Source organism: Strongylocentrotus purpuratus, unplaced genomic scaffold (assembly GCF_000002235.5).
Source record: "Strongylocentrotus purpuratus isolate Spur 01 unplaced genomic scaffold, Spur_5.0 spur5_scaffold_6, whole genome shotgun sequence".
Taxonomy (NCBI): Eukaryota; Metazoa; Echinodermata; class Echinoidea; order Camarodonta; family Strongylocentrotidae; genus Strongylocentrotus; species Strongylocentrotus purpuratus.
In genome coordinates this window covers 39,329,771-39,357,721 of record NW_022145612.1, presented here as the reverse complement: position 1 = coordinate 39,357,721, position 27,951 = coordinate 39,329,771, and the positions used below count along the sequence as shown (strand labels likewise).

Here is a 27,951-nt window from a genome sequence, read left to right as displayed (position 1 = left end):
CTTTCACTCATGAAATCTTTAGACTCACCTGCTGAAGAGATTGATATGACAGGTTTGCCGTTGATCGGATTATCTGCCTTTCTTTCAACTTTATTTTGTAACCTAATTAACGGTATTGACTTTAGTGTCGATAGGATTAAGAAGATTAAAAGTGTTACTATTTATATACAAGTAAAGGAATAACGGGGAATATAATTACATGAATATATTCCGAAAGAGTACACCAAACCGAAGCAAATATCTACCAGAAGGTAATCAACCAGACAAAAAAACAATGAAACAAATATAAAGGCACTATTATTCTTCTAATTTTTTGAATGCGTGATGATCTCTTTAAATATTTCGTTTAGATTGTTTCACATCATCTCATAGTCTTGTGGCGCAAACAAAATATTATGTATAGTTGCAGCAGAAAAAGGTATAGAACGTCAAGATATTGCAGATTGTGTCAAGTTGTTTCCAATCACAATTTGTTAAAATAATTACGATATGCAATATATATGTTTGTACTCATTCAAAAAGTATAAAGTTGCTTTAATTATCGCTTTAAATCATATCAAACACTTAATAACTCACGATGGAGTAGATCATAAAAGAAAGAGAAAGAGAGGGAAAGAGCAATTTCAAACCAGCCTTTTTATCAGCTATCAAGTTAAAATAGTCTTATCGTTATTTCCTTATATACATGTAATGTCGTCTCCTTTCACTTGATGTACGTGCATCAGACATTGGTTCTGCTGGGTAAGTCAATAACTCGTATGCTACTGTCTCCTATTTTTTTAATATTGGTATCCAAGTAAATGATAAAATTCAATCACTTTAAATTAAATGCATGTAGAGTTGGTTTACACTTTTCCATATAGCTCCGTTTAGTCTCATTTCACAACGCCCCCTATCGTCAGAGTCAGCAGCCATACATGTTAGCCTATGGACGTTTTTTTTTTTTTAATCGTTAAAAAAAAAAAAAAAAAAAAAAAAAAAAAAAAAATCATTTTTTGTTTAAACGAAAAGCACATCCACCCCGACGTACGTTATCACTAGCTCTTTCATTGGAGCCCTCATGTCTCATTGACTTTTGAAAGTTCACCCACCGTAATTTTTCAAAATAGGTTGCAAGCTCGCCATTGCCTATAATACACATGTGAACAAGTCGAACTTTGGACTCAGTCTGCCAAGTGATTGTAAGATTTTAGGTCAAGCACACGAAGGATAAGAAGCATGAATTATCAATTATCACTTCTGCTATATTCATTATGTCCATTTCATCCAATCCCCCACCGTAAATTTTCCATTTAGTAAAAGCAAACATTTTGCCGAGTTTAGCAAAAACATGAATATTCATGAACGGTCAGACAATACAGCCTTTTAGTACGTAACGTATAGTGAATGGGAATGGGCGATGATCAGGTCAGTGTTTTGTGCTGGCAATGTTCACGCGAGCGAAAATAAGACAATCGGAGCAATATGTATGTTTTGAGGAGAAATTTCAATTATTTAAACATATTTGTGATTTACACCGAGTAAATAAGATCGATTGATCGAACTGTATTGAAAAACAAGTCAGAAAAAATCTTGGAACCAGCGGGACTTGAATCGGTAAGCAGTAGATGCAGGTTCAAGTCCCGCTGGTTCCAAGATTTTTTCAGACTTGTTTTTCAATACAAATCGATTAATCGATCTAATTTACTTGGTGTAAGCCACAAATATGTTTAAATAATTATTCTATGTATTCCTCAAATGAATATGGTGAGTTTACCGCAAGATTGCATAAACTAGAAAATTACAATCCTTAGAAATGACACTGAATAAAAAGAAGAAGAAAAATAAGAAGGAAAGGAAGATAAGGGGGAGAAGAAAGACAAATAAACTGAATACATGTATATACATGTGTACGTACACACACACATTGGTATATGATATACACCAATTTCTTCTTCATGTTTCAAATTGTGTTTGTTTCCTCGAACAGTGAAGTCCAGGACAAGACACTTCTTGCATTCTCCCGGAAGATCAAAGCAGAACAATACTTCGAGATTGGCGGAAAGCTGGGTCTCAATAAGACAGAGCTTGAACACATACAACACCGGACACTGTCTAACAGGAAAGATGCTAACATCCAAATGCTTTCCAAATGGAAAGCATCTCAAACATCAGGGAATAAAGCAATTCAGACGTTAAAATTGGTTTGGGAGTCTGTCCAAGCAGTACCAAAGGCGGAGAACCAAGAAGGTATGGATAATACCTTTGCCTATTATGCAAAAAGACTCTTACATTGTTTATTGTATTTACACAGAACTTGGTGGAGGAAAATATTTACGCGATAGTATGAATCATGCAAGGTATTATATGTAGAATAACACGATGTCCGCATAGTACAACTTCGAATGCAGGATATAAGGTCACATGTACGATCTTTTATTGCACTACTGTCAGAACGAAAATAACATGTAGAATGAATGCAAAACATGTACTCTACTTTCTCTTGAGAATGGGGAGGTCACTTTTTAAGCACCATTTATTAGGAGAATATATTTCTACAGATGTGCAGAAATAACTAAGATGTTCACATATTCCAATTCGTTTTAAGAGGTTAAGACTTTAAAATTCCTTTACATGGATATCAATAATGATTTTAATGCAACGTCTTTTAAACTATATTTATACGATTTTTTAATGGCATGTTTTCTTTCAGACGAAGGTAGTTCTCGTGATATAGAACAAACTCCTGTACAAAAGACAGCACCAAGTGAACTTACTTTTGAGCCTGAAGATATGGAAATCATTAGAACTTCAAATGTTGGTAAGTAGACGCACAAAAAGGAGGTTCGTGGTTATGTCATCGTAAATGTCTTTGGCTTACATGTACTATTAATGTCATCATTACAGTGATTTGGGGAATGTGTAAACATATAGCAGTTGATAATCTTCCTTTAACAATTAGTGCAATACGGAACCGGTACGGACATCCGATTTTATGTTTCAAACCAAACTCAGGCTATAGAAAGTAAACAAAAGCACCTATATAAACAAACAGAAAAGTTTTAGTAAATAAAGTGTTCTGAAATGATTTTATTATGAATTAACGAATCAAATTTCATCTAAGACGCTATAGAAAGTAAACAAAGGCACATATATAAACAAACAGAAAAGTTTTAGTAAATAAAGTGTTCTGAACTTATTCTATTATGAATTAACGAATCAAATTTCATCTAAGATGCTGTTACGGAAAAACATGCGGAGTCTCTTCAGGACCTCGACCGACATGGTGGAGTACCAGCCACAGAAGAACTTTCCCTCGTCGCTTTTCGAGTGAAAAGTCTGCCATTAGCATGTTCATTTGGGAAAGCCCTTCATCTAAATGACGACCTCATTGTTGGATTCATCGATCTACCCAGTTCGTCAGTACTCCATAAGATCGCACGACAGCTCGTAGACAGATGGTGTAATTGTTTAAAACTGGAAGAAAGAGAAGAGCAATTCGCTAAGCTCCTCTCGGAGTACAAAAGCCCAGATTTCAAAACAGGTTTGTTGAAATCACAAGGCTGAGTTTAATCGTAACCATGTTGATAAAAAATATAATTTTTTTTTTGTGTTGCCTTCTTTAGCTAAAAATACAAATTTGAGGGAGGGTTCCCCCCCCCCCCCCCTGCCTACACGCCTGGGATGTACAGAAGTGCGGACCGTTTTTTAGTAGCAAAAGATTTTACTTGTCCTTACATCCAGCTTATTTTATTTTTTAAAAGTTTATTTCGCTTTTTTACATGCCGACACTGTCTTCACTCATCATCATCATCATGCCTAGGTCACATTTGCTATACGACTAGGATATGGTGGCCTTTTGCGGACCCAAAACAAATTACGGTGGCCGCAGGAATTCCATCAGCGCCCCAGGTCAGCCTTAAGGCGGCCCTACGGCGCCCTAACCGTGGCCTTGCGGGCGCCTTGGTATGTGTCAAAAACCTGCGGCCGTCGCAGGGACGCCTTTAGGCGGCCGTGCGTCATCAGTTCAAAGGCCGTACGGCAACCGCAGGTTTTCTCTCTTCACGTGCGGCTACCCTAACATTTGTGACCTTTACCTATGTGACCGTGGGAATGCTGCGGCGTCACTATAATTGCTATTGGCCGTTAATATTTTAGACCGCATGGCCGCCGCGGCAAATGTGACCTAGGCATCATTATGATATTTGCACTAACCTAGATATTTTACTTCCTTCCTATTGATATATACATTTTTCATTGTCTACAGGCCGTGAAGAAATCTCAAAAGCCATGGAATCCAAGACAGACCTACTAGAATTGTGTCATCGCCTGAATGTTAATTCTTCTGGCTTCTTGCAGATCATGTGCACATCTTTGACCTTTCCTTCACACATCATTAACCGTATAGCTGTGAAGATGCTTAACGAATGGGTACACCAAGGTGGGACTAGGGAGAGGCTTCTGGAAGTTGCCCAGGCTTTCCGTTTTCACGATGCAGCAGTCAAGATAACAGAAGGTAATGTTCATTTCACAACTCCACTGTGTTTCACAATACATTAAATTGTGTGGGCCTACTTGATCAGTGGAGAATTTTTTTTGACGGATCCATTATGTTTACTTAATATTGCCAGACTATGAAAGAAACCAACATTCCCCCATTAAAGAAAAATCACAAATTCGACAGGAGCCTGTGCACTTTTAACTTCATTTTAAGGAAGGGTAGTCGCGGGTCGTGTTGCTAGATGAAGAAATACGCAATGAAAGGAAATAATCCAATTACCATTAATCATTCAGACCTACGAATCACGGTATATCAACAAATTAACTTGTTTAAATTTTGTATGATCATCTCAAAGATTTTGCCAATGATTTCTATTTTTTCACGACAGTGACCATACCTATTAAACTAAAGACAGTAGACTTCTACGATTCGCCAGTATAATAACAGTTAATTTGCTCATGTTTATATCTATTGTAATGATTTATCATTGAAATGTCTCGATTCCTGTACATTCTTGTAATGATTTTGTATATCGTACCAGTATGTTTTAATGATTTTGAATTGCTTTTTATTTTTAAATTTGAATAATTATTTTAAATATTACTAAATGTTCATACACCTGCTCTTGCCGCTTTCATTGATTATTTTACCACTATACCCACAACTGCAATATTGTAACATGACGAACTGTTGTATAATTTGTCTTAGTCCTTATTATGTTGGCATGTTATTATGTTTATACCTTTTTTCTTTGGTAGAAATTATGTTCATTAAGTGTTTTTTAATATTTTATGATTTTACAGTAGTAACGTGACACGTTTAAATAATTTTTAACTAAATTTTATGTAAGTTTTTTACAAATATATCCAATTCGTGTAACTCATGTGCAATTCAGTTGTGAAACCGCCATTCATGAAAGATGCAATAAAATACCATTTATCTATCTATCTATCTATCTAAACGCATATATTCAGAAAAGCGGGATAGTTCGTACTGGAATCAAATCTTGACTCAATATAATTGTAACATTTTATTCAACCCCCCCCCCCTCCCCATCCCCCTACGAACACATCTTATTACACGCCTGTTTACCAATTGTTTTCTAGTAAAATTACTCAAAAAGCGCTGCTTTGAATATAACATGGAAGAAAGATTGTTACAAATGAATATTTTTCACATCACTGTATTTTGTTCATGTTTCTTATGGGGATCGTCGATGACGTGCTTACTTATCTTATCTTCTTTAGCCATGGAATACCAACCAAGCTATATTCCTTTCATCTCACATGGCAGCATTGATCACAAGGGTGGACAACTGACCCTCGGTGAACTTGGCATTACCGTCTCTATCCCTGAAGGAGCTATACCAAAAAGTATGAGATCAGTTGTAACCCTTCGAGTCCAAACTCATGATACTCATAGGTTCCCTGTACGGGAGGGTGAGGTAGTCATTTCTCCAGCCGTAGAGTGTTCTCTCACTCAAGAACTGATCAAGCCTGCGACGGTGGTATTACCGCACTGCATCAATCACCATGAACGTAAAGATGACTCTTCTGTTATCTTGTACACAAAAACAGGACCAGGTACAAATTTATCAACACATATTGTTTCTGTTCTCTTGAAATATAATAGAAACGTCATAATTTTAAATAGAAATCCGAATAATTTGGCAAATGGGGTGGATGACTGATTTCAAATCACAGATATCATAGTCTTCTTTTCATAAAAGTTCATTTTGAGAATAAGCTGATATAAGTTGATATTTAACGAGTTATCAATAATAAAGAGAATCTACCCGGTGAATAAAAAAATAACCTAGTCAAACACCACAACATGAACTGAGTCGAAATCAATTCCTATCCCAGGGGCGGATCCAGCCGGCGGCAGGGGAGGGGCCCAATTCGTGAGAAAATATTTAGCGGCGAAACAGTTGGCCGATATTTCGCTCAGTGTAGGGGGGGGGGGGGGGTAGTGAGCACTAATGTTTTGATTTGTTCTCGAAATTTGAAAAATTGCACCCCCCCCCCCCCTTGAGCGCCAGGGGGTGGGGGGCATCTCCAGGAGGGGGGCCAGGCGCCCTGGATCCGTCACTGTCCTACCCTACTAATAATCAATATGGTTTTCATGTTTGAATCTTTCTTTTCTTTATTCAAAGAAACTTTCGGTCGTAGCAACCTGACTCCGCGCATATCACAAATCTCAAAAAATGAGATCAAGTTTCCTACACGTCATCTTCAGGCCTGGGCTCTGTCATCAAACGATCTTCAAGGACTCCAGTTGAAATGTGTAGTCTTCCAGCCTCTCGTCATGACTCATGCAGAGAAACCAACTCTACGTGTGTACATAGTTCATCCTTATATAAACTATGTAGAGGTATTTATATAATTCTTTCCATATTATTGATTGACGAAACACAAAGAAATTGTTCAAGAAATGTTTAGGTTATAACTATTCATGAGGAGTAAGAACCAGTCGCAAGGGACAGAGAAGGATAAATATGAATGGCTGACGGAAGAATGACGCGAAAGGGGGAAGGCTGCCCACACTGTGAAAAGGTTGGGCAATATTTTTCCAACACTTTGCCCAACGTTGTGCCTATAGTCAACGCAACCATCTACTGGGCAATAATTTGCCCAGTGGTATACGTAAGGAATCTTACTTCAAACGTGCATAATTGTTTCGTATTTTGACCAAAATTTGGGCAAAGATATGACCTTTCAACTGCCCAACTACAGTAGCCCACTTGTTGGGAAAATCTTGACCAGCTGTTGGGCAAAATACGAAACAATTATGCACGTGCGAAGTAGGGTGCTTACGTTTAGCAATACCACTGGTCAAAATATTGCAAAGTAGGTGGTTTGGTTCACTATTGGCACAGCATTGGGTAAAGTGTTGGAAAATATTGCCCAACCTTTTCACAGTGCTGGATAGTTGAGGGGAGATGATGGAAAAAAGGCTGAGGAAGGGATGGGAGAGTTGAAATAGAGAAAGGAGATGTGGAACTATGATAGAAGGAAGGGATATAGGAATGGTAGGGAGATGTGTATAATGGCAAGAAGATCGAGGGCGGGGTTGGTCGAGGAGATTTGCCCTGCCATAGGTCTTCTTTCGAAATTGCACTATACAAGTTTATAGTGATTTACAATAATATTGTTTCGATAGAGATAAGTGTCATTTGCATAACCCCAGCGTCGCATATATTCAAGAAATGATTATATTCCCATTCTGTCTGCTTAAATCGATCAAATCAACTATTCATAACAAAAACATATAAATTAACAAACATCATTCGAAATTCTCGTAAAATGTACTATTCCGACAAACTTTATAGAGTGAAATCAAATATGAAATCTACATGGGGGATTATTAATGATTTGATTGGAGAAAAAAATAAAAAAATGCCCAGTGATATTTTTTTCAAAAATGGTGCAAGTATGCACCTTTAGGAGTGCAAACCGATGCAACACTGGCAGCACCTTTAGGGGTTAAATCCTGCACCCTTTTTAAAGGTGCAATCCTGCACCCTTTATAAGGGTGCCAGATTGAACATTTTAGGGGACATGTTAGTACCATTTATGGTTCAATCCTGCATCTTTAGGGTTACAAACCGATGCAACACTGGCAGCACCTTTATGGGATCAATCCTGCACCCTTTAAGAGGGTGACAGATTGCACCTTTCAGGAGACATGTTAGTCCCCTTAAGGGTTCAATCCTGCTCCTTTAGGGGTGCAAACCGATGCAATAGCAGCACCTTTAGGGGTTCAATCCTGCACCCTTTAAAAGGTGCAATCCTGCACCCCGAGGAATACTCGTGAAATTTGCTCGTACACAAATACATATTAAACATTCATGTTGTTTCTTGGTTAGTAATAGGGTGATCACACACTGTTAGAACAAGTATTACAATTTTTAATCAAGTTGGTTAAAATTTTAATCAACCACGGATTACCAGGTGAATCACACAATCGTTGGTTAAACTTTAACCAACAGCCTGTTGATTAAAATTTAACCTGTGGTTGATTAAAATTTAACCTGTGGTTGATTAAAAATTTTAATCAATTATTGGTTAAAAAAATTTGCTCAATGTTGGTTAAAATGGTGTTGATTAAACTTTAACCATTTGTTGATTAAAAATTTAATCTTTTGTTGGTTATTTATGCTTTGTTCGGGGCTGATTCACATTATGTTGGTTAAACTTACATGGGCCGTTGGTTAAAATTGTAACCATTGGCATTGTAGGTTAATTCTTTTTTGATTCACACGATGTTGGTTAAACTTGGTTACAGTTATAACCACTGTTGGTTAAACTTACGGGGGTTTGGAGGTCTTATCCTCGTGTTTGCAGGTAAGAAATTGTTTAATATGATTATCATCAATGCTAAGATTGTAAGGAAGAAGTGAAATAAGGTTCTTGCTCAAATTAAAAACGCTTTTTGTCCCGGCCCGTAGGTTGTAGCTCAGCTCAGCCAGTAAATGTAACGGATGACCTACCCAAATTGCATGCATAAAGACGTTTCACTTTATGATGACATCTTATTTTATATTTAATTGTTTTAAACAATTAGATACAATTAGATTTAAAAAATAAGATTATTATTCATGCATGCAATTTGGGTAGGTGATCCGTAATAGTCCTACACTTCTCCTTTTGTAATTTGGTCTGCCTCCTTCACGGTTGAAGATTCTTGCAGACTGATGAGTGTGTGTGTACTGTGCTTACGAGAGAGCCAGGTGCACGGTGCAAGTGAATAAAGTCTCACCTCCCTGCTTATTGGTTGAGCTACGTACAGCCTAGGGGACACAAATCGTTTTTGATTTGAGCAAGAACCTTATTTCACTTCTTCCTTACAATCTTAGAATTGATGATGATAATATTAAAATAATTTCTTACCTGAAAACACGGAGATAAGACCGTCCAAACCCCCATTTCTCAGGTCCTCGCGACAACCTCCATTGTTAATTTTGTCGCACGCGTAAACTGCATGTACTTTGCATGTACTTTATTTGTATGTCGAGCGATCGCTAGCTACGCGCTTCGATATCGTTCCGTTGGGTCACGTGACCAGTACTTTAATCAACATTGATTAAACTTTAACCAGAAGGGGGCTATCATTACTGTCGGAATTTTGTTTTTAATCCATGCTGGGTTACAATAATTTGCCAACGACTTAGACTTAACCAACATAGGTTAAAAGGAATAATTTTGATCAACACTGTTTTTAACCAACGCAAGATTAAAAGTAAATTTTAATCAACACTACTTTTTTAACCAAGGTTGAGCGTTTTTTAATCAACAATTTTTTAACCCGCAGTTTTTTAATACTTGTTTTAACAGTGCCCGCGAACACACACACACAACAGCAGTCAGTTGGTAGAAATAGCAATTTTTGTAAATTTATTTTTAAAAAACTAAACAATATTTTTAATTTTTTATTTCACATTTATTTCAAGCATACCTTTAATTACAATTCTGTGTAGTTTCATTGTTATAGGCATGGGGGAAATATGTTAAATGATTTAATTAGAATAATTGTCTTTTCAGTCATTGTGTGACATGGCCCGCTGATCGCCCATTGACTCAAGCTGCTATTCTGCGTGGTGAAAATGCACCTCAATGTATAAAGCTCCCCTACAAAAAATGCAATATCCTCATTTGTTTCACTCATTAAATCAATTTATTGTTTACACTCAAGGTAGCCACAACTGTACTTGGGTCACTAAACTTTTTTCACTCTGAAATTCAGTCCCTGTGGAATGTTATGACGTGTTGAATGGCTTCTCGAAAAATCGTCATAAATCCTTAAATCTGACATTTTTTAAAAAGAAAAATATACTGTGATGTAGCTGAAAGTCTGCAAATTTTTATCATTTGATCGGTTTTTCTGAATAATTTGTGAAATACATGAGGAAATAGCTGTGACGGTGATCCAATTAATTTCCATCGCCATATTTTATTGGCATTGCAAAAATATTTGGAATTTAATGTTAATATTTGGTGTAAATATGATCTGTAAATATATGATTTAAAAAATGCCAACAAAATGAACAGTTTGACTTTCCTAATTAGCTAAAATGACCTAATTTGCATATTTGATGAATATTCATGATTTTTTTTTCTTCAAATAAAATATATTTCCATTCCTGTCTGATATACATAGGTTTCACTGATGTATCATGTTCGGTTTTGATTTGATTACATATGCGCATATTAATTAGGCGGACTTAGTTATTTTCACCACTTTTTCATATCTGCCGATTCGCAAAAATGGCAAAAATGACTTATTTTGTTGGCTTCTGTTTTCAAAACGGTAATAGATATATGAATTTTCTTTTTTGTATTTTTTACCACAAAGATGATATTTTAGTGTCTGATAATTTATTTATTATTTGTGTCCGAGAAAGTGATTGAATGAAGTTGTCAACTTTGCCGAATTTTGCTTTTTTTTGCCAATTTGACCATTTCTGGCAGGTTTGTCGGTAATTTTGCGATTTCAAAAAAATGGTATAAAATCACAACGCATTGACCGATTTCAATTCTGTTTTTTTTTTTTTGAAGCTTTCATGAAGCTTGATCATTTGCAATCATCAAATAACATGTGTTTGTTGTACTTATTTTTGGTGCGCTTACTGTTTTGGAATTCGTGGAGTTTCACTGTCATGGTTTGACAGCTATTTATGTAACAAAAAACAATATGTAAAGTATAATAATATTTTGTCTCGTTCCCTGCCTACCAAATGTAGAGTTCCTCAAGGATCAATTTTGGGCCCTTTGCCTTTTCTATTATATATTAATGATTTAACCAATACAACACCTTTATTATCATTTGTCCTATTTGCTGATGACACGAATATTTACTGTTCATATCCTAATTTAAACACTTTAGTAAATACACTTAATAATGAGTTACCCAAATTATCTCTATGGTATCAATGCAATAAGTTATCCCTTAACTCAAATGGAACAAATTTCATGGATTTAAAGCACGCACATTCTCATGTCATTGACTTTCCTTACAAACATAATTATAGATAATGTCCCTCTCGAAAGAAAGAAAACAACAAAATTTGTGGGTGTTATTATCGATGAAAATCTAAACTGGAATGAACATATACGTCATATCGCTACTTCTATTTCTTGGAACGTTGGTTTATTATATAAAATGAAGAAATTAATCCCATGTTATACGCTCGTTATGCTTTATAATTCATTGATCTTACTGTATACAACATATTGCAATTTAGTGTGGGCCACCAACGCCGAAACCAAAATCAACTCTATTTATTTATTGCAAAAGAAAGCCCTTCATAATGTACTGGTTCACTATATTTATCACACACAAGTCCAATATTTTACAAACTGAAAACCCTAACAGTATTCGACATAAATTCGCTACCAAGTTGACTGATCATGTTTAAGTATTTAAATAATATGCTTCCTCTTTCAATACAAAACTTTTACACTATGAACAAAACTATTCACTCTTACCCTACCCGTAATTCTTCAAATTTTCATCTAGTAAAGCCGAAACTACTTATTGCCCATAGATCCATAATATCTATGCCAAATAAGTTACTCCATGATACAGTAAAACAAAAAAGAAACAGGGCGCTAACCTTATAAAAATAAGTACGCTTGGTGACGTCATCCACGTTAGTGTGTACTGTGTGATTGTAAGTAACGTGGTACAGTATATTACTGTGATGTGGGGTAGAAAGCAAGGATCAGGGCATGGCCAGTCATGTTTGTCTTGCTGCTCTGGGCTTGGCCTTTCTCAAAGTATGGATGTAGCACGTTTTGGAACGACATCCCTCTTAATAGTATACTTACACTTGATATCTTACCTATAGAATGAATTTACGGTAAACTTAAGCGCATATTGTTAGTGCTTTTAGCCACTTATTTGGATATTAGAAGACTAATCCATGAATGTGAAACAAGCATGCAGCATCCGTTCGAAATATACTCCCCATTAATATAAATAATTTTGTCATTGTTTATTAAATACTTTTTTTCCTACGGTTTAAATAACTTTTTACGTTTTCAGAAATCTGAACGAGCTTTAGATATCTGTACAAAAATAGGGTTATTTATATGGCTTTTGAATAAGCCTACAATAGTTGTCGTTTGATAATTTCTATGAAATTATATAATTATTTTGCAGTTGTAAGAATTGAGTTTCATTCGTCATATTTCCAGGATATAACGAATAAGGAAAAGAGTTCGCCTGTACCCTACTGCCAAGTCATGAAGGAATTCAGATTCTCTATAGAGCTGAGAGCAAGGGACTTAAAGATTTTGTTTGTTGACGGGACAAAAAGAAACAAAAGAGCGGTAAATATGCCTGAATGAATGTTATTCCATAAGGTCTGTTGAAGAATAGTGGTCGATGTGGAGTTTTGAGATCCACCAATCGTTAAGAATTTACCTCCTCGGATGTACGAGGTCTATTCGCTATTCATAAGGACCGCTATTCATAAGGACAGCTATTCATAATAATGACCGCTATTCATAACGTGGAACTTCCCGTACCTGCGGGTCCGCCGTTCGTAATGTGAGATGAAGGTCGCTATTCATAATTCATATTCAGGGTCATTAATCATAAGGACTGCTATTCATAATACGAAATCGGGGTCGCTATTCATAAAACGAGAAGAGGGTCGCTATTCATAAATTACATTGGGGGTCACTACTCATAAGGACCGCTATTGATTATAAGAAATGAGGGTCGCTATTCATAATAGAAGCAGAGGGTCGGTATTTATAATACAATGAGAGGTTCGCTATTCATAATATGAGACGAGGGTCGCTATTCATAATAAGAAATGAGGGTCGCTAATCATAATACGAAATGAATGTCGCTATTCATAAAACAAGAACAGGGTCGCTGTTCATGATACAAGATGAGGGTCGCTATTCATAATACGAAATGAGGGTCGCTTTTCATAATACCAAAAGAGGGTCGCTATTCACAAAACAAGAGGAGGGTCGCTATTCATGATTCGAAATGAGTGTCGATATTCATAATAAGAAATGAGGGTCGCTTTTCGTAATATTAAATGAGGGTCCCTTTTCAAAATACAAAATAAGGGTCGCTATTCATAAAACGGGAAGGGGGTTGCTATTCATAATACGAAATGAGGGTCGCTATTCTTAATAGGAGTAGTGGTCGCTAATCATAATACGAAACGAGGGTCGCTATTCATAAAACAAGAAGAGGGTCGCTGTTCATGATACGAAATGAGTGTCGCTATTCGTAATTCGAAATGAGGGTTGCTTTTAATAATATGAAATGAGGGTCGCTTTTCATAATATAGAGTTAGGGTCGCTATTCATAATACCGAATAAGGGTTGTTATTCATAAAATAAAATAGGCCTAAGCAATAAACAAAATGCTTATAACAAAGGGAGATATTGGACAGAGGACACCCCAAGGCAATTACGTAGCTGTGGGGCGGAGTGACACATGGCCCTGAATATTTTTTTTTTTTTAAGTAGGTATATTTCTCCTTTTAACTTTGATAATTATATAGAGACATCTCATGCTCCTGTGGTGACGGGAAAAAGGAAAACATAAACATATATAATCCTATCGTAATTTGACTTCCTTGTGGGAAATCTTGCCCCACCTCCCTGCCCCGACTGATCTTATACAGCCTATGCCTCTGAGACATTAAGTGACCAAACAGGCCCATTATCATATATAGTTATTTGATATGATTTGATTTGATTTGATTTATTGGTTTCTGCATCTTTTTTCTTTTTTTCATCATACATTTTCATAAACATAATATGGTTTGATACAATATTTTAACTATATATAATTTTATACAGATAATAAACTAAATTAAACAAATATATTTAATGCATAATTAACATACATTATATGCAGGATTGCTACATAAATAAGCAAAGTAGCTTGACGTGCCCGCAGCCCTCAACTTAGATGCAACAATACAAATATGAATAAAAAAGAGTGTGACTTGCAGAGAAGAAAAGTAGCGTTGGTAATAATACAATAAATTTCATACATCTGCTGATTAAATGCAGGTTCATTCATGAATGGATAAACGATGCTAGGTCATGGACGATTACACATCATTGTCGAATATACAGTCAATGTACACACGAACATGAATACAGTAAAATTACACACGAACGAATGAGTTTGCTTATTTCAGAAAGTAGTAATTGTTTATACGACAATATTGTTTTTGTAGAAAGTAGCTTTTAGTAGGACTCAGGGGCGTAAATCCGTACCGAGGAGTGGGGGGGGGGGGGGGAATGATCGGCGATAGCCAACACATACTAGCACGAGCACACGCCCACACTAATTTACGCAAGCGCGCGATCGCGCACGCAAAAATACGCAACACACACACACACACACACACACACACACCCACACACACACACACCACACACACACACACACACACACACACACGCACAGGGAAATGCCAATTAAACATTCAGTGATCTTGATAACAATCAATGCTTAATCAGAAAAGGGGAAATTATGAAACAATTGTTGCCGTGTGTGTTGTGTGTGTGCGTGTTTTTTGTCTGTTTGGCTGTCTTTGTTCAAAACACTATTTTATTCCTCACCCAGGCAGTCTAGTAAAGATTGTCTGATGTTCAGTCATGCATGCAGATATTCAAATGAAAACGGTACCTAAATGTACAGGGAGGATAACTCTATCAAGACATATCATGAAACCAATGATTAAATGTTCATGCTTCAAACAAAACAACTTTTAAAAAGTGGCACATTTTTTCTGACTCACTCTGTATATTTTGATTTTTTTTCCAATGTTATAAACAAAATTGAGAATTTAAAACAATAACATTTGAATTATGAAATATCCCCAGCCCCCCCCCCCCCCCACACACACACACACACACACACACAACAGCCGTTTACGTCTATATGATGACGACGACTCGGACATTCAGGTAGCGGACATTAATGTTTATTTTCTGGGGGGGGGGCTGAGGTGGTTTCCTTATAAAATAGATCATCTTGTCACCAAAGTGAATTTTCTTAAGTTTGACTATCAGTTAAAGGGGGGGGGGGAGATTTCCTACAAGGGGGACAAATTACGATAGGATTATGTGTGTGTTATGTTTTCCCTTATTTTCACCACTGGAGCGGGGGAAATATATTAGCTAGATTATGGGGATGTATCTAAAGTATATAATTATCAAAGCTAAAAAGAAAAATACACTTTAAAAAACATGCCTTACGGTCAAAAAGTCGTATCTTATTTGACTTAAATCTTGAAAATTTATCGTGCAATATTGTATATTTACGAAAAGCTTGAATAAGGTATATAACTTAAGTCCTTACAAATCCCTTTATGTCGCTTCCTTCCTTTGTTGACGGTTAGGAACATGATAGATCAGGTCATTGAAGGCAACACTGCTATACAACCCCCCCCCCCCCCCCGTGAAACACACAGGCTACGCCGTCTATGAACTACTTGGACGAGAACTGTCGGTAATATGTATTTGTACCATGGGAATGCTGTGGGGAGGGTGGGCCGAATGGTCGGACTAATTAGGGGGGGGGGAGTCTCGGGCCCTGGATGATGGGTCACGTTCATTATCGGGGCACGCTTTTTTCTTTTTTTTGTTCAGAAATATTCTCAATATATTTTCAACAAAAGTTTTCTACAAATATTTGGGGCCATGTGGCGCACCCCCCCCCCCGCCTACGCCACAGCCGTGAGTGTCACCTATCCATTATTTTCCTTTCTTATTATCGTTTTGTTTATTGCATATTTAATTTTGGATTTTTTTATGAATAGCGACCCTTATCCTGTGTTATGAATAGCGACCCTCATTTCGTATGAATAGCGATCCCAAATATGTATTATGAATAGCGACCCTCTACTCCTTATATTGATAGCGACCCTCATTTAGTAATATAAATAATGACCCTTATGAATAATGAACCCGTTATGAATAACATTTGAAGCGAATGACACGTTTTATGATTGAAATTTGTATTCTTCTATCGGTTCATACTTTTTCATTTTGTATATACTTATGTTTTTGTACGTAATAGAAATTCTACAAATTCATCATTATTTTCCTCTTCTTCCTCCTCCTCCTCCTTTTTTTCTTCTTCTCCTTTTTCTTTTTCTTTTTCATTTCTATCATCAGTTTAATTGGGTTATTATTATTATCTTGAACAATTTCTTTTTCTTTTTCTTATCTGTCTGTAAATATTACTATTTTAACCTTTTAATGTTGTACATGTCTGTAGGGGACCCAACTGGAAATAAGCTCTCGTGCTTTCGTGGGTTATCCTGTTCAAGCTGATTTAATTTTGATATGTTATTTTTTTGTATGTTGGAAGCTTGGCGAATAACAATCAATCAATCAATCAATCGACCCTCATTCTGCATTATGAATAGCGACCCTCATTTCGTTGCATGAATAGCGACCCTCTTGTCGTATTATGAATGGCGACCCTCATTTTGTGTTATGAATAGCGAACCTACTCCTCCTCTTATGAATAGCGACCATCTTCGCCTATTATGAATAGCGACCCTTTTCTTGTATTAAGTATAGGGACCCTTATGAATAACGATATCGATTTTGTATTATAAATGGCGACCCTCTTCTCATATTATGAATACCGACCCTCTTCTTTGATTATGAATAGCAGTCCTTACGAACAATGACCCTTATGAATAATGACCCTTTTCTCAAATTATGAAAAGCGGTCCTTATGAATAGCGGACCTTTCGTGATAGCGGTACTTATGAATAGCGACACTGACCCGGATGTACACTCTATATAAGCTGAATTTTAAATGTATTTTTCAAGAAAGGTGATATCTGGAAATGATCTCTTTAAAAAGAATTCAGCCGATCAGGTACCTCAAAGTTACATTTTTTGTTAAACAGTCACCAAATGATCAAATCTCTTCCTTATTTCAAATTGAGAGGATCTCATCAAATGAAATATATTCCCTCTCTCGGCCATTTCTCTCCCTCACACAAACGCATGCCGTCGTAATATTGCGATGTTAATTTTCATTATCAGTATTATATCATTATTATTATAATCATAGTATTATTATTAGTTTTGTTGCTGTTATTGCTCTGCCTATTATTATCATCATCATTGTTATTATAATTCCCATGAAATTCGAATCATTTAGATACCCATAAAGAGTACACTAAGTGGAAAGTGCATCCCTCTGAAGTTCGAGCTTCAGTTCTCTCCTGAAGAGAAAGGGAAGAAGAACGTCCATATCGACATACTACAAGGGTCAGCAACCCTTGCAGAAAGAGAGTATATCATTTCAATAGAAGGTAAGCCTAAATTATGAGGAGGTAGGATAGTATGTGTCTTTGATTTCATCAACTGTAGTCGGGTAAATATTTCAAAGACCTTACGTTAGTCATTTCTGTAACTAGTTACCTCGAAGACCGAACGTAAGTAATTCATTGTAACTAGTTACATCAACGATCCATAAGCCATTTCTGTAAGGAGTTATAACCTCACAGACCCTTCATAAGTCATTTATGTAACAAGTTACGTCACAGACCCTTCCTAAGTCATTTATGTAACGAGTTATATACTTCAAAAACCCTACATAATTAGAAAGCAATTGCAACCAGTTATTATTGTTATTATTATTATTAGGCATTTAGCTACGCTATTTATAGTACACTATATCATAGCGCTTACAATAATATGCAATATAACAATATAACCACAAATCATAACATAACATTGAACAAACAAAGATAATCAAGTAAGAAATAAGTAGGTTTGAAGGAGTTTCTTAAAAACATCCACTGATGGAGCAGCTTTTATACTGGAGGAAAGATTATTCCACTCCTTAGCTGCTGCAACAGTGAACGTGCGATCTCCTGCCTTACTACGAGCCACATGAAAAGTCAATCGAAATGGGTCTACATTGGTCTGAAGGTTTGTACTCACAGGTCGATACAACTCAAGACAGTCACTAAACTACTCTGGCGCCTGATCATTAAAAATGTGTATACAAATAAAAGAATCTTAACAACAATCCTCTGTTTGATTGGCAACCAATGGAGGGATGTTAGTAGAGGCATGGCATCCTGACGACGCGACGTCTAACCGAAAACCATGTACCTCAAAGACCCTACATTAGTCATTGAGTTTAATACCTTGTAGAGACCCCACATAAGTAATTTATTTTGACTTGATACACAAAGACCCTACACAAGTATCTTTGAACTTTGTAATCTTTGTTTGTATCAGTCTCCCGACTGTTTTAACGTGGAATTTTGATTCAATAAACCGAAATGACATGAAAGAAAAAAGAAAAGTAATTTAATCAATTTTGTAACTAGCTAACTCATAGATCTTGCATAAGTAATTTTTGTAACTGATCTTACTTAGGTCATTTCTGTAACTAGTTACCTCAAAGGCCCTACATAAGATATTTTTGTAACTAGCTGCCACAACAAAAATTACGAATTGTCATTTCTGTAACTTCAATGTAATCATGTTTTCTCCTCATTCAATAAGAATTGTTTAAATGAGGTCAAAGTTATACGTAATAGCCTTTTTGGACGATGGTGAAAATGAATATAGAATCATGTTGCAAAATCCATTTACAATAAATGTAAAAAAATACTCCTTCCTAGTTTAAAACATAATAAATAGCTGTGGCGAAGACCTTTTCTGATCTAAAAAAAATTAAATTAACAACATATTCCTTTTCTTTTCGTATCTTCTGAAATAGAGATATTGTGATATACTCGATATTGTGAAATTATAGAGGTATTTTGTGACGCTCTTAACATCTTAAAAACAAAACCATTGAATTGTGATTAATTTTTTGTCTCAATAGACATCCTTTATATTAAATACATAGCAACTCCAAATATTGAAGAAGTAAAATCGCCTTAGTTCTATTGTATTTCTATATTTCGTTTGATGCAGATGAACCGGATTATGCAGTCGATCCCCCATATTCGTAAGTAAACGAATATCATCATCCATGAACGTATCGCTCATTCTTGTAACAATAAGTATTGAATAACATTTAACATATGTTTATTACGACAATTTCAATAAAGAAATTACTTTTTTAAACTCTGATTCAGAATCATGGCATAGATCCAACTCACGGTATTCTTTAAAGGGATTGGATAAACTTTGTCTCAGATTCTAAAACAAAATCCTCGATTTAGCTCATGCTGCGATGCTAATTATAAACCTTAAGGTCAGTCAAGAACCCCCGTGACTTTTACAATCCGATCGCTTGTCTGATTATGAAGATATTTATGATTGGAAATCGAAATCAAATTTTGCGTTTTCATTACACTACAGTCTATTGGGAAAAACGAGTATGGTAAAAACCGGTCACTCAAAGATTATTACTTTTTTTAGGCACTTCGTGATCATTTTAAAGCGCGATATTTTTGTTAGGGCTTCAATATTACACCATAGACACTGATGACACGTAGTGCCATGCATCTCAGATTTAACATTGTTAAACGATGCCTTTAAGAATGGACATTGCACTAAGCATTTATCTTTCCTAACGCGTAACCGGTCACTTTAAAGTTCTAATTTACTGCATGGTCGACAACAACTTTTTGTTAGTCGAATCTTGATCTGTAGATAAGGGGGTTTATCAAAGGACAGGGACTCCTGTTTATATTTTCCAAATGAATGTAGCAACCCTCTATCAACATAGGTATTGTTAAATATATATTGCCATAAACAGTCTAAATCAAGTGATTATTTTTACATGTACAACTCGACTTGATATCGTTCAATTTCAATTCAATTCAATACTATCACGAATGTGACTTTTTCTCCGTCACCAGTTCTCTCTGTCCATTCTCTTCCTATGCCCCTTTTCTATCTTTCTTACTTTCTGTTCTAATTGTTCTACAGCGCTTCATATCGCATTTATTCTTATTTTCATTTTCTAGAGGACTTCACTTGAAGCTTATGCTTTAAAAGCCCCTTTTCTGTAAATACCATATCATTATCATACATCAAAATTAAGTTGTAAATGTATTCGATTTACTCATTTTCTTTTTCTTTTTGCGATTTTTGTTCAATATAAAGATGGACATAACTACGCAACTACTCACATGTACAGTATTACAGATTTTCTACCGAATGATATATATTTACTTTCATGCAGACTGGGGGGAATGCAGTATGTTTCCAATGATCTTCTCGAGACCCTGGCAGATGTAATCCATACACCAACGAATTAAAGTCCCTTGGCTACCAGCTTGGCTTCTCTTCTTCATCTATGGAGAAATACAACAACCCAGCAGACGTGTCCTTTGATAGTGTCTCGAGGTCAGGCTTTGGTGAGATGCTGCGTGACTGGAGATGGAAGGTTCGACCTAGTGAGCAGGTAGATGAACTTCATCTGGCATTAAAAAATGCTGGGTTGGGCCACACAGCTGAGGTCATCATTCATGGACGTAAATATACTATTAACTATTTGGCGCTTTGTAAGACTAAACAATTCCCTTATATAAGTGATCAGAAAGATGGAAACTAAAATATGTTTTTAACTCCCTTTTACTAAACCATAGGCGCTAAGAAAAGGGTTTCACTTTTATTATTCTGCGAAGCGATGTGTTATATGCTCGAACTATTTGGAAAACTGCCCCAAGATCGAAAGGAAATTAATAGGTTTTGGAAACAAGCTTGTCCTATATGGTAAGAACCTAGCAAGGTATTAACCCGGGACCTTCCATATGATAGTCCAGTATGGAATGCCATCTTTGATTGACATTTTGGCGTTTCATAGTCCAGAGCCACCAATGTACCACAATGCTCCCAAACCCTAGGAGCGCTAACTCAATCCGTGGCTGTAATTTCTTTAACGACAGCAGCTACAAATGTTCTTTTATGTTAACAATCAGTGTGGTATTTCTAAATATTCCAATGATTGAATTTCCTGCTTTTATTCCCCAAATGTGTATGTGAACTCTCAGTATTAAGTAACATGATCAAAAACTCAAACTATTTAATTTTCCGCCATTTCCTTCACCTTCCCTTTTAGTGAGTATCACCTCAAGGAGGCGCTTTGCACAACTTAGAGAAGCATGGGAGTCAAAGAAATAGGCCAACACTTTCCTTGCAATGATTATCCTCATCCAACGACCAAGAAGAGATTCACTTGATTTATACATTAAGCTGAGAAGCCTACGTCTTCAGTAACATATATTTTAATTAGTCTGCATGATCCTCAGCCTGACCCTCGAAGTGCATTTTTCTTCCCTAGCCAATGCTGCTGGGAGTCATGTAGCTAAGCTACATATGAGAATTATTTCTGTTTAACCTTGATAGTAAATTAATAAAAAAAAAAAAAGAACAACAAGAGAAGCAGACTAGTGAGAGTTTGAAGGAAATCAGACAGAAAAGGAGTAAGTTATGAATATTTGACAGTTATATTCACTAATTATGGGCACTTCAAAGTGGTTACAAAAAAGGCTCTCAAAATCCCCTCATATTTGAAAGTTGACTGAAGAAGCTTTTAAAAATGTAGACTAAATTGAGACTGCATGCGACCTTCTGCAAAATAAATTGAGTCAATTTTACGTCATTTCGATTGAATAAAAATCTTTAGAATACAACTTTGTGGATACACCCTCGAATCAAACAGTCCCAATACCATAAGCAGTTTCTTTTCTAAAACAATGGCATGACCAGTACTTATCTCTCTTCAGGATGTATCAAACTTGGTTCAGTTGTCTTAGTGGCTATAATAATGTGTTCGTTGTGAAAGGTTTGTGTGGAAAGCGTTTCAGTTTTATCGCCGCAATAATTATATGCATGGCATAACGACAACAGAAATTGTTCTTCTTATATAAATGTTGCATGGCAAATGTTTTAGTTAACTAGCTAAAACCATCATTTCATGAAGCAACTGATAACCCTATTAAATACAAGTATTGCCCTTTTGTAAAATTGTCTCGATTCTATTAATACAAATACGTTATGCATAAAGTAATAACCGCAGTAAGTACGTGATATTATTTATGTTAAGGTTGTGTGAATACTGTTTCAGTTATATAAGATTTTCCGGCCAAATTCGCGAGTTGGTCATCTTAATTAATTTGTCTTGCGTTCAAATTCGACGGTTTTAGTGCTGTCAGAAATATCTTGGGTTTATATTCCTTTTCTAGTTTTCAAATCTATGAAGTTTTCGTTAGAATCTATGTATGGTTCATTCAAATTAACGAACAATGTGCTTCTTTCGCTATTTGGTCATTCGATTTGGCACAACACGATTTCTGACATCGCGAAGGTGTACTTTTAGCATTCGAATTCGTTTTTAGCATTCAAGTTAGCACTTTGTGCACTTAAATTGATTGTCAATATACATTTCTCGTTTATTAAACACTTTTTATAGCTCATTATTTTCTTCTCATGTTTATTTCATCATATTTTATTTTCTTGCATTTATACTTTATACTTTTTAATTTATCTGATATTCATCATCCCTCAAGTTTGATTGTTAAGAAAAAAACGACTTACATCTACGGACTTGATGGTCTCAATATTTTCGTAAATTTTCATGTAAGGAAGTTGTTTGTCTTGTGTTTCATCATAAATTTATCACAATTTCATTGTGGAGGAAGAATACAATATTGTGACTGGGGTAGGTATTTTTGTGTCCCCATTTTTCCGGGCTATATGAACATGTCCGTGCAGAAATGCCATATCCCTTGATTTCGCCCCTCCTTTGCCTAATGTCTGACTATACCCATATGAATTTTCCTCAAAATTAATAAATGGAATAACAGAAAAGACCCTAATGACAAATCATGCATTTAATTGCATTTTTTTAAAACTGTTAACGTGTGTCGCATTTCTTCCCCCTAACATTCCTAACTTGAATAAACATAATTCGAATACGAATGACAGGTGTTAATTTGAATGATAAAAATGACGCCTCGACAAGTGACGATTAATTTGAATGCTAATTGAGCAGTTTCTAAATTAAATGACAGATCTATGAAACCCTTCGACCAAAATCCTAAATTAAATATTAAAACGGGAAAATTGAATGATAATTGGCATTGCAAAGCCGATCTGCGCTAACTTAAATGCAAAGTAAATGAATTCGAATGACAAACTCGCGAATTTCGCCGGGAAATCCTATATTCAGTTCCTACAACACTGATGTACATTATACATGTAATTACTTGAGATATTTTCATCATTGTATGGTTGTAGAAATGCTGTTTTAGTTATATTATTACAACACTAATGTACATTATAATTCCGTGAGATATTTTTCTTTATTGTAAGGTTAGATCAGGGAGGTAAGACTTTCCTGGTTAGATTTAATTTAATTTTATTATATATTATAAATACAATATAACTGAATAACAAAGAACATATAAATGTAAGCTAATAAATATAATACAAGATATACAAACAATAATTTGTTCATGTCAAAATGTTTTTTTATAAACATAATATATGTACACAATAATAACGAAACTTAATATTTCCATAACATATTATCATCCGAACTATTCTGTTGGAAAAGTGCAGGAGACCTCAGTCATAAGCGATGCTTGACAATGATGGCGGCCTCAAAAAAACATATAATGTGATGAAAGCTGTTTCAGTTCTGTTATACAATACTAATGTACATAATAACATAAGATATTTACTTTATTGTAAGGTTTTGTGAATACTGTTTCAGTTCTATTACTACAATATTGATATACATTATAATACGTAAGATATTTTCTTGGTTGTAAGGTTGTTTAAATGCTGTTTCATTTCGACTTCTACAATGCAAATGTACATTGTAATAACGTAAAATATATATTTTTTATTACAAGGTTGTAATGAAAGCTGTTTAAGTTCTATTATACGATACTAATGTACATAATAACATAAGATATTTCCATTATTGTAAGGTTTTGTGAATACTGTTTCACTTCTATTACTACAATATTAATGTACATTATAATAATACAATATATTATATTGATTGTAGGGTTGTATAAATGCTGTTTCATTTCGACTTCTACAATACTAATATACATTATAATAACATAAGACATTTTAATTATTGTATGGTTGGGTGAATATTGTTTCAGTTCTCTTGCTACGATAATCATTTACATAAGATAAACATTTAGGTATATATTTAAGCTTTCAAATAAGGTTGTATGAACAAATTCCTGAAGTCCTGCTACAACAATCATGTAAATAAGATAATTTTAACAGAGGACATTTTCTTTGTTGTATGAAAAACGTTTAAGTTCTGTTGCTATAAGGCAATAAATACAAGAAACATATTGTTAATCATAAGGTGGTATGAACATTTTTCATTTGTATTGCTACAATGATCATGTACATTACGTAATAACTTGAATATATGTTTTTTGTATAAGTTTGGATGAAAACTGTTCTAGTTCTATGGCTACAACAATCATGTATATAAGCTTATTGATTTCAGAGGATATTTTCTTTATTGCAAGGTTGTTTTCAAACCTTTTCAGTTCTATTGCAGCAATGATCATGTACATGAGTTGATAACTGCATGTGCTTCACTTTCACGACTATGAAGTTTGTATGCACACTTCTCCAGTTGTATTTCCACAACGATCATGTATATAAAACGACAATAACAACACATATTTTTGTTAATGTAAGTTTGTATGAAAACTGTTTCCGTTGTATATGAATAACAATTAAGGTTAAGTCGTGTGGTAAAGGCTAACTCTGATTTGTGAGGTTCTTTATTTAGCTTATATAGGCTGAAGAAAATCGTAATATCAAGCGATGCTACTTAAAGATGACTGCTCATAAAAATGTTATAATATCGAAACATTGAAGGTTTTGATGGCAGATGTGTTATATCCCATATGACCACATGCATGTGCAGTGTTTTTCAACTGTATACAGCTTTTTATCAAGATTGCATACCGTTATGATTTGTATCTGTATTATTTCCCTGTAATAGTTCATTCCGGTTGATATGGTCCTTGGTGGTTTTAGTCTCCAAAAAGAATTGATATTTATTAGTGTATATTCTGTTCACGTTTGTATTTCTTCTATTCAACATGCATTGTATTATCTATAATCATTTGTATTTGCTTTATTGTTTTGATTACTGCATCGGCTGAAATTATTATTTTCAAAAGCTATTAACATATTTAGAATGTCGATTCTGTCAAGGTTCTACTATCAAGGTATAAAGCAGAACTAAAACCAATTGTGTTATCCTGTACAAATACATTTTTATCAAATACATTTTGATCCCGGCTGCTATCGACTCAAGCATCCTTGCTTATGATAGTTGGCCTCTGCATTTATCTTGATTATTTTTACTTACCTCCATACTTTCAAGCTTTCAATTATGCATTTTTATTTGTGTGTATTAAGTTGTCACTCTTTATGTAAATCAATTATATTATTGTTATTTGAATGTTTTATAATAATAATAATAATAATATTCATTTGTAAAGCGCAATAACTATGTGGATATATTCTATTGCGCTGCAAGAGCTCGTAAATGCTGTGCTATACATACTATATGAACAAGTGAGTTTTCAGTTTTGATTTAAAATTATCTAGTGATGGGGCTTTCCTTATTTCTAGTGGTAATTTATTCCATAATCTAGAGGCAGCACAGAGAAATGACCGGTCCCCGAGGGTTACTTTGGTTTTATATGGGGGTATTTGCAACATAAATGTGTCTTGTGTACTACGAAGGTTACGACCATGAGTTTGAGACTTGATGTGCAACAATTCAGTAACGTAACTAGGAGTTTGACCATTTAGAGCTTTGTAGACTATCATTAATATTTTAAATGTAATTACCTGGCGAATGGGCAACCAATGTAGTTCCTTTAGAAGTGGAGTTATTCGAGAGAATTTTGGGAGGCTGCAAATTAGTCTTGCACATGTATTTTGGACCCGCTGCAACTTGGAGATTTGTGAGTCTGGCAATCCATACAATAAACTATTACAGTAATATAGTTTACTAGTAACACATGCATGCATGATAGTTTTCATGCTGTCCTGATCAAAGTATTTCGAATGCGTCTTAAATTATAAATCATGAAATAGGCTGATTTGCATATTTTAGTGATATGTGAATCCATATTCAGGTGGGTATCAAAAGACACACCTAAGTTTCTAACAGTATCAGATGGGGTTATGGTTGAGTCACCAACTGATACACTACGCGACCTAAATTTAGAGACCTGGCGTGGAGTACCAATGACCAAAAGTTCTGTTTTGTTATCATTTAACATCAACTTGTTTTGCAACATCCAAATCTTAATATAAACAACACATGATCTAATTCAGAAATACAATGATCTTCAGCCGGTGTGTTAGGACAGAAAGATAGGTATAGTTGGGTGTCGTCTGCGTAGCAGTGACAACTAATACTAGGAAACTCTGTATGGATATTTGTAAGGAGTCTGCTTGTATACAAGGTAAACAACAGAGGGCCTAATCGCGACAACAGAGGATTGATTGAGCTAATTCAATGTGCTCAAGAATCTGTTGGGTAGCAGCACCTTCTACCAACTTAGAAATATACTGAAGATTACTAATGGGCCTTAAACTACTCAATTCTGTTGCGAGGCCCGGCTTTTTCAATAGTGGTTTCACTAGAGCGACCTTCCACAATGCAGGGAATTGCCCTGCTGATAGAGACAAGTTCAACATAGCAGTAATAACAGGTATTAATTCATCGAGACATTGCAGCAATAGTTTTGTGGGCATTGGGTCCAATGGACAGGACTTCTTACTGAGCTTCATTATCAATTTTCCGACGTCTTGTTCGGACAGTGATTTAAAACTTGTCAGCGTCACTATCTGCGAATCGACTGGAACGTCATCATTGATCAGTTTGTCTACGTGTACATTGCCATGTTTTAAATCTTTTAAATGTTTTATATTTGATTTATCAATTAATGCAGAAACATCTGCTAAAAAAAAAAAAATTAAAATGATTTCTAGACATAAAACATTAATAAACCCCATGTATATTCCTATGAACTCAATCAACATTTGTCAATGGTTTCCAGGCATTTTGTTAACAATGCTCTTGCCGAACCAATACTTCAATATATATTTATGATGTATCAATGATAATGTATGTAGGACGATATACAGTCATTTGTGTATCATATTAAGTTGTGGTAACGTTTCAGTTGTGGTGTCGCAATAACCATTTACATTTATAATAGTGTTGTAATTAAGTAATAGATATTACACAAGTGTTGCATATAATGATCATACGTGACCGCGATCTGAGGGAGTTGGTAAATTGACCACCATCCGAAGCGTGAACTTACTTTTAAAAAGTAAAGTTGGAATAAGGCTTCTGATTTCATATCATGTTTGATAAAAAATAAAGCTCAATCAATCTACCTAATCACTCATGTCAGAGTCTGGTTAAAGCATCAAATAAGTCGATTGACACACAATTTTCTTTAA

The 27,951-nt window shown here is 35.2% G+C and overlaps 1 protein-coding gene and 1 long non-coding RNA gene across 2 annotated transcripts; both read left to right on the top strand.

Annotated features, from left to right (window-relative positions):
* The first annotated feature begins 707 nt into the window (after nt 1-707).
* On the top strand, nt 708-12,831 carry LOC105439920. The gene is made up of 8 exons (XM_031000000.1): nt 708-741; nt 1,970-2,229; nt 2,693-2,800; nt 3,215-3,523; nt 4,247-4,495; nt 5,728-6,063; nt 6,636-6,853; nt 12,679-12,831. The coding sequence occupies exons 2-8, from the start codon at nt 2,121-2,123 to the stop codon at nt 12,829-12,831; spliced, it is 1,482 nt and encodes a 493-aa protein (XP_030855860.1). The 5' UTR covers nt 708-741; nt 1,970-2,120.
* Nucleotides 12,832-17,658: 4,827 nt separating this feature from the next.
* On the top strand, nt 17,659-22,503 carry LOC115919488. The gene is made up of 4 exons (XR_004061874.1): nt 17,659-17,807; nt 19,432-19,465; nt 20,651-20,942; nt 21,530-22,503. It is a non-coding gene; the product is annotated as an uncharacterized LOC115919488 (long non-coding RNA).
* The last annotated feature ends 5,448 nt before the right edge of the window (nt 22,504-27,951 follow it).